Source organism: Antrostomus carolinensis, unplaced genomic scaffold, assembly GCF_000700745.2.
Source record: "Antrostomus carolinensis isolate BGI_N321 unplaced genomic scaffold, ASM70074v2 scaffold13900, whole genome shotgun sequence".
In the NCBI taxonomy this organism is placed as follows: domain Eukaryota; kingdom Metazoa; phylum Chordata; class Aves; order Caprimulgiformes; family Caprimulgidae; genus Antrostomus; species Antrostomus carolinensis.
In genome coordinates, this window is record NW_010287835.1 from 1 (window position 1) to 7913 (window position 7913).

The window sequence follows — 7913 nt, forward strand, 5'->3', positions numbered from 1 at the left end:
ATGTTCAAACCCACCTGGACACGTTCCTGTGTGACCATCTGTAGGTGATCCTGCTCTGTCAGGGGGGTTGGACTAGATGATCTTTCGAGGTCCCTTCCAATCCCCACATTCTGTGATTCTGTGAAAAGACCCTTAAGATCAGAGTCCAACCCTTAACCAAACACTGACAAGTCCACCACTAAACCATGTCTCACAGTGCAATGTCTATGTGTCTTTTAAATGCCTCTGGGCATAGTGACTCAACCAGTTCCCTGGGCAGCCTATTCCAATGCTTGACAACCCTTTCAGTGAAGAAATTTTTCCTAATATAAAATCTAAACCTCCCCTGGCACAATTTGAGGATGTTTCCTTTTGTCCTATCGCTTGTTACTTGGGAGAAGAGACCCAACACCCACCTCACTACACCCTCCTTTCAGGCAGCTGTAGGGAGGGATAAGGTCTCCCCTGAGCTTCTTTTTCTCCAGGCTAAACAACCCCAGTTCTCTCAGCTGCTCCTCATAGACTTGTTCTCCAGACCCTTCAACAGCTTCATTTCACTTCTCTGGACACACTCCAGCATCTCAATGTCCTTCTTGTAGTGAGGGGCCCAAAACTGAACACAGTATTCAAGGTGCATCCCCACCAAAGCTGAGTACAGAGGGACGATCACTTCCCTACTCCTACTGGCCATGCTGTTTCTGATGCAGCCCAGGATGCTGTTGGCCTTTTGGGCCACCTGAGCACACTGCTGGCTCATATTCAGCTGGATAGTGACCAACACCTCCAGGTCCTTTTCTGCCAGGCAGCTTTACAGCTACTCCTCCCCAAGTCTGTAGCACTGCATGGGGTTGTTGTGACCCAAGTGCAGCACCTGGCACTTGGCCTTGTTGGACCTCATACAGCTGGCCTTGGTTCATTGATCCAGCTTTTCCAGGTCCCTCTGCAGAGCCTTCCTACCCTCAAGCTGATCAACACTCCCACCCAGCTTGGTGTCATCTGCAAGCCTACTGAGAATGCACTTGATCCCCTCATCCAGATTGTGGGAGTGGTGGAGATAAAGATGTGTAGGTCTGAGCACCAGTGGTCTCGGAGAACAAATAAATGGCACGCTGTGCTAGGAGTTGAGTGGATGGCAGAGTATTCTTTTTGATTGAGACTATAGGCATCACTGACTACCAGTCTGTTTCAGACAGAAGCATCCTTTGTGGTTATGTGGAAGGTCAGAAAATTCCAGTCATTCAAGTCTGATATGCAGAGGATTCTTAATAGCACTTGTTATTTGTTGGACTAGTGCTTCCCTTCTTTTTTTTTTTTACTTTAAATAATGAGGTAACTTTTTACAGGTAAAACAGAGTAGTATCAGTTTACTAGTTAATCTGTAAGTCATATCTTATCTGCTTATAATAATCTTGTGACATTTGATTCAAAGTAGTTTTAAGCCAGGCTCTGGTACATGCCATATTTTCTGCTCTTTAATTTGTTCCAAGTATTTCCAAATGACAGGAGTCACCAGTATTGAACCAGTGTTGATTTCTAATGAATACTCTTGTTGGATATATTAGGATAAAGCTGTGGCTGAACCAGTAAGTCGACTGCTGGAATCAACCCTAAGAAGCACCCATATGCCAAGTCGGATTGGAGCTCTGCATGGAATTCTTTATATCCTTGAGTGTGACTTGCTTGATGAGACAGCAAAGCAACTCATTCCAATTATCAGCGAGTATCTGCTCTCTAATTTGAGAGGAGTAGCACAGTAAGACTCTTCTCTCTTCCTCTCTACCCCCAAACTGTTGCATGCTTTTATGTGAACAAAAGGGCTCTGTGGTTTCTGTTGTCAATACATCTTAGATCAGGCTGCTGTTTTTTGACAAGCAGGTTTTGACTTTTTCATTGAAATCTTACAAATTAAGCTTACGAGCCAATTTTAGGTTTAGTTTACAGAAGCGAAAGGATATTTGAGGGTGAGAAACCTGTGATAGCTCAGACTTTTGTCTCTTTGGTAAACTGTGTTCTCTAAACCTTATTTTTCTGTCAAAAAGCATACTCTCTGAATAAGACTCACAGGATTCTAAACAAGTCAGGCAATGATAGCTTGTAATTACATTGCTAAAAAATATCTTGTGTTACATTGGATTTGCATGATAACCTGTGCTCTCTTATGGCATCTTGGTGATACTTTGTAATTTTAAGAATTGCATAAATTTCATGTGGAAAACATACTTAGTGTTTCTAAGGATTGTTTATATTGTTTCTATTTGTGACCTAGACAACTTTGATGGAAGTGACCAATAATTTTTTTGCTTATTTGCAGTTGTGTGAATATCCATAACCAACAGCACATCTTGGTAATGTGTGCAGCTGCTTTCTATTTGATTGAGAATTACCCACTTGATGTAGGGCCTGAATTCTCTGCAGGAATTATACAGGTATGTTGTGATACCTCCAATCACAGGTGATCATGTAACCTGGGTTCTCCACATAGCTGTCTTTAACAGTTAACTTGATTATGGTGGTGTAGGTGTGCTTTTGGGTTTAGTTTCATCAGGTTTTCTTAATACCTGATACAGTTCCATACTAGCTGCAGTGGTATGGTGCTAGATGACCTAAATACACCTCAAAAAACAGATAGTTGGCTTATTTCTTTATTTCAGATGTGTGGAGTCATGGTGTCTGGAAGTGATGAATCAACACCATCCATTATTTATCACTGTGTTCTGAGAGGATTAGAACGACTCCTTCTTTCAGAGCAGCTTTCCAGGCTGGATAGTGAATCGCTCGTTAAACTGAGTGTTGACAGAGTGAATGTGCAGAGCCCCCACAGAGCCATGGCAGCACTTGGATTAATGCTGACTTGCATGTACACAGGTATTTTTATATATATATGTGTATTTTTGATGTGCTGAGAGACTAGCTTACCAACAGTACTAATTTTCTTCATTTATTTTTTGTTACAAAGGATTAAAAGGCCTTATTTTAGCACTCACAATAAACCTGTAATAAATTATTTTGGCTTAGGAAAGGAAAAAATCAGCCCCAGTCGTACCACAGATGTAAATCCTGCCGCTCCTGACAGTGAATCTGTGATCGTAGCTATGGAACGAGTATCTGTCCTTTTTGATAGGTAAGAGGATAAAACATGGGTAGGGAAATTATTTGTTTGGCACTGTGTGGTCACTTCTTTGAGATCTAATATTTAATTAATGATGTTTCTTTGCTTACCATTGCTTAAAAATGATACTTCTAGTCTACACAGTAACACTGATGGAATTGCTGAAGGCAGCACAAATGCACAAGAATGTAAATGGAAAACAGACATGTTCTAACTGATACTGTGTGTTGCACAAACCATAATACTTTATAAATATATTTCCAACTCCCTTCAGGTCAAACTCTTAAGTGCTTTTCAGGATGTCTTCTGCATATTCAAGGATATAAATCCAATTCACAGGAAATAATCTTTCAAACCACCCTAAGAGTTTAAAGCCTTTTTCCCCTTCTCCCACCCAAGTGCTGCTCTTTTCAGGGCTGTTAAGTAATTGCAGTGGAGGGGTACAGTAACACTTCTGTATTCAGATGGAACTCATTTAATGGAAATATTTCAAAACTCCTGTTTTGATCTGACAATCTTAAGCTGTCTTAAGTGAGCATAGCGTGTTAGATTTTGCATAGTAGTTTGTGGGATAATGGTTTACATTTTTTTTAAAGTGTTCAGTAGTTTTTCCATAAAACTGGATGAGAGTTTCACTTCTGCACTTAGTGAGAACAGAACTAAAGCAGTGCTTGAGTACTTTTGAAAATATCACTGCTAAGAGCTAGCAAAACAAACATTAATACTACAAGCAGAAATTAACTTTTGCAGGGAATAATCACACGGTAGTAACTTGATTTTGACACATCAACAGATGCAGCCTTTATTAGGAAGATTTTCCAATCGGTGTTATTTAAGTAAAATTGCCTTTAAGTTGGAGTATTGTTCCCCTCTTGACAATGCAGCAGCTTGGTTTTCCTGTTCAATATATTGCTCATCGTGATCTTGAATAAAAAATGCAAAGACATTATGAATGGAAATTAGTATTCTGCTTATAAATCGTCTTTTCTCTGATAACTGGGAGTAGTGACCTCCCTGTCCTTTTTTGTTCTTGTTTAGTTTTTCAGCATTCCTATTATTAAATCTTGTCTCTGATGCAATTCTAGAGCTTTAAAAAATGTTGACTATATGTAAAAAAGGGGGGGAGTGTGGGAGGACACGACACCTGTAACAACTTCTAATAGCTTTATTAGACCTCTTTGAGTAGACTGTTAGAGTAAGATTACATGAAGACTTGGATTCCTCAGTGTTGAAGACTTTTTTGCTTGTCTAGAGGTGAAAGTAAAATGTTCTTTCTATTACAAATTAATTTGGAAAAGAATGAGATACTTACTGGAATTCAATCATAAAATATGTTCTTTTTTTAATATTTTCAGGATCAGGAAGGGATTTCCTTTTGAAGCTAGAGTAGTGGCTCGGATCCTTCCACAGTTCCTTGATGATTTTTTTCCCCCACAAGATGTGATGAATAAAGTTATTGGAGAATTTTTATCCAATCAACAACCTTACCCACAATTCATGGCAACAGTAGTTTATAAGGTAGTGTTTCTTTTTTTTTTCTTAAATGTTTCAGAAGATTTCTAAATAACTGACAGCTCAATCAGAGGGGCAAATATCAATTTTGTTAGATCTAACAAACCAGTTGCAACGACTGAGTTGTACCACTGTAAGCTTTGTCTTCTGGGCAACATGGAGGGCTAGAATTACCATGTTGCACAGAAGACAAAGGTCACAGCAGTACAGTTCAATCACTGATAATGGGAAAATAAAGAGAAAATTAATAGCTGGGATCCTGGTGCTCAGACTCTTTAGAGCTCAGGGACACACCCCAGGTCATCTGGCATTGTGAACTCTACAGTTGAGCTCCTGTGGTCTCACTTGGGCTTCTGGGTATTTTGCTTTTCAGCACCTACTTACTGGGCTCATGCATCACTTGAGAGTGCACGTGTGGACCACATTTGATGTATAAATATAGAGGCACCAGACAAGTCTTGCATTTCTTTATGCTTACTTCAGTTTGGCACAAATGTCATGAGTCCAGTTGGATCCTGGCTGACTCTTTTGCAGAATGCCTACAATTGTCTAGGTATTGTGTTCATTAATTCTTTAGACTCAGAGTTGTCCAGGAATCTCTTTTGTGAACCTCAGAGCTTTGTAGCTGGAGAGAATCTTTACAAGAGAAACTAAACTTTCCCATATCCACTTACTATGTTTTTATTCCTGTGTAAAATATTTTTGCAGGTTTTCCAGACACTACATAGCACTGGACAGTCCTCAATGGTCCGTGACTGGGTGATGCTGTCTCTCTCTAATTTCACACAAAGAACACCCGTGGCAATGGCAATGTGGAGTCTTTCCTGTTTTTTTGTCAGTGCTTCCACCAGTCAATGGATTTCAGCAATGTATCCTAAAAAGACTGAATGTGTGCCATTTCTGTGTTAATGTAGTGATTCTGTAAAGCACATTGATAGCCTTGAAAGATAAGAGTAAAAGTTTAACACACAAAAAAAGGCAGATTTACTGCAGTTAGTAGTTGTGTACATCACTTGGTGCTATTGGTGCCTTGGGTTTGAGGGGAAAAAAGAGAACTTCTAAACAGATTATGAGAATGAAGTTATCTAAAACTAAGATCTAGATCTGTTCCTTGTGACTATGAGAGGTGATTGGGAAAGTCTTTACTTTGAAAGGCTTTTTAAAATCTTCACCAGATAGCTTTGCAGTGACCTTGTTCTATATTCCTTCTGCAAGACAAAATATTTTTTTTAAATAAAGAGAGAGAGAACAAACTCAGATTAAGAAAATTATCCTCTACATCCAAACTGGATTCTGTAAGTGTCCCCTTGGAGGTGCGCTGCAGTAATAGTGAGCTTTGGCAATGGAATGACATCAGCCAAGTAAGTTGGAACAGCCAAAAGATAGAGGTACTATCAGTGCTGGTAAACAAACAATCAGAAAAATAACTGTTCCATTTCATGACTGGGTGAAAAAAGTGGCCTTATGTCATGTTTGAAACTTGTTAATGATTTTTAATCTCAGCAATGCTCTTTGGCTATCAGTAGTTGTGACTGTGCTGCTGATTGCACTGTTTGCTCCAGTGGATAAAGGAAACTACTGCTAGGTTAAAATGAATTTCTGAGGATAAGAAATTGCTTGAAGTTAATGAAGAAATAGGATTTCTGAAGTAGCAATTTAATTGATACATGACAGTATTTGGCACTTTAACATTGTTGGTGAACTCAAAAATACACCGTTTGATTGGACAGCAGTGTTTAAAGTGCTATACCAAAAGATGAGCAACTTCTGTCATATTACAACCTTAACTTATATTTCAGTCTTCCACATATTATCAGCAGAATGGGAAAATCTGAGCAAGTGGATGTTAACATCTTCTGTTTGGTGGCCATAGACTTTTACCGACATCAGATAGATGAAGAATTAGATCGAAGGGCCTTTCAGTCGGTGTTTGAGGTGGTAGCATCTCCAGGAACCCCATATCATCGCCTACTAACTTGTTTGCAAAATGTCCACAAGGTCACAGCATGTTGAACATCCTGATGTGTAATGGAACTGCATGACTAGTATTGGAATCCGATATGAAATATGGGGAATGCAAGATCAAGAAAGTATCCGGGGTTGCATTTGTGATAAATATGGACCTGCCACTTTTACTTCCAGAATGCATGGACGAGTGCTCTGCAGCACTGGAGATCACCTGAAAAGTCTAGTGTAGTTGTTGTTGACACCAGGCACATGAGAGGGGAAAGAAATACGTCAACATTTTTCAGGTGGTGTTTGGGACTAACCTGAGACACATTTACTAACTGTAAGATATGAGCAAGTACTACGATGCAAGGTAACTGGTATTACTCTTCTTCCTAATGTTCAGCTGAAGCCACTGTATTGCAGCCGGTAAGAAGCTGACAGAACCACTGTTACTGCAAGCTGCAGTCCTTAGAAAACATCATAGTTTTATGTACCTGTATATACTGTTGTGTAGTACAGAATAGAAATTGTTTCCTAATGTCTCTCCCAAACAAGGAAAAGAGAAAATGGCTTTCATGAGTTATGCTTCCAGCATGTAGTTCCTCTCTCTGGACTTTCTGATATCCTGTGGTGTATGTGTTAGTGATGTTGGAGATATAGTGCACATACGTAACCACACATTTTTCTTTTTTCTTCTCAGGATTTAAAATTTCAGTACAGTATATCAGTAAAAGAAATTTTAACTTAAATATTTCTATATCATGTACAGTATGTAAAATTGTAAGATGTGTGGTGCATGAGCTGTGCTGTAATTTGGGATGAACAGAAGCCACGCTACTGAATGTCTTGACATCTGTATTGTCCTCATTTTTTTCCTTGTGCTCAAATTCATGTTCCTTTTGTAAATCCATCTTAATGTACAGATTGCATCCTATTTTGCATCTCACTTTTTTTCTTAAAGTGCTTTGAAACTGGAATATGTTGATTAATTTGTTTTGAGAAACTGTACTAAGGAGATATTCTTGTGATCCACTTTACTATAGCTTCTTTTGAATTCCTTTATTTTGAGACATAATGGTAAGAGAAGAGGACTAGTTACTCTGGATCAGCCTTTTCTATACTCGAGAAACTGCTCTTCTGTGCTGCACAGCATTTTAAGAGACAAAATGGTGCAAGCTCCCCAGTAGTCAGTAACCATTTGACCTTTCCTAACTGAGACCATGGAGTCATCTGGATTCAAACCACTCTCATTTACACAAATTCATGCTAGCAGTTAAGAATCAGAAGGCTGCTGTGATCTACTTTGGGACTGGCTAAGGTGTTAGATTACACAACCTCTTTTATGACCTGTTGTATACAGAAT

The 7913-nt window shown here is 39.1% G+C and overlaps 1 protein-coding gene across 1 annotated transcript; it reads left to right on the forward strand.

Moving 5' to 3' along the window:
* Window positions 1-1541: 1541 nt before the first annotated feature.
* Window positions 1542-7066, forward strand: LOC104522216 (huntingtin; the record flags this gene model as incomplete). Its single annotated transcript, XM_010164449.1, has 7 exons — window positions 1542-1732; window positions 2291-2405; window positions 2631-2844; window positions 2995-3100; window positions 4444-4606; window positions 5309-5469; window positions 6400-7066. Coding segments are annotated over 7 exons (1164 nt in total), but the record flags the coding sequence as incomplete, so codon positions are not given.
* Window positions 7067-7913: the final 847 nt, after the last annotated feature.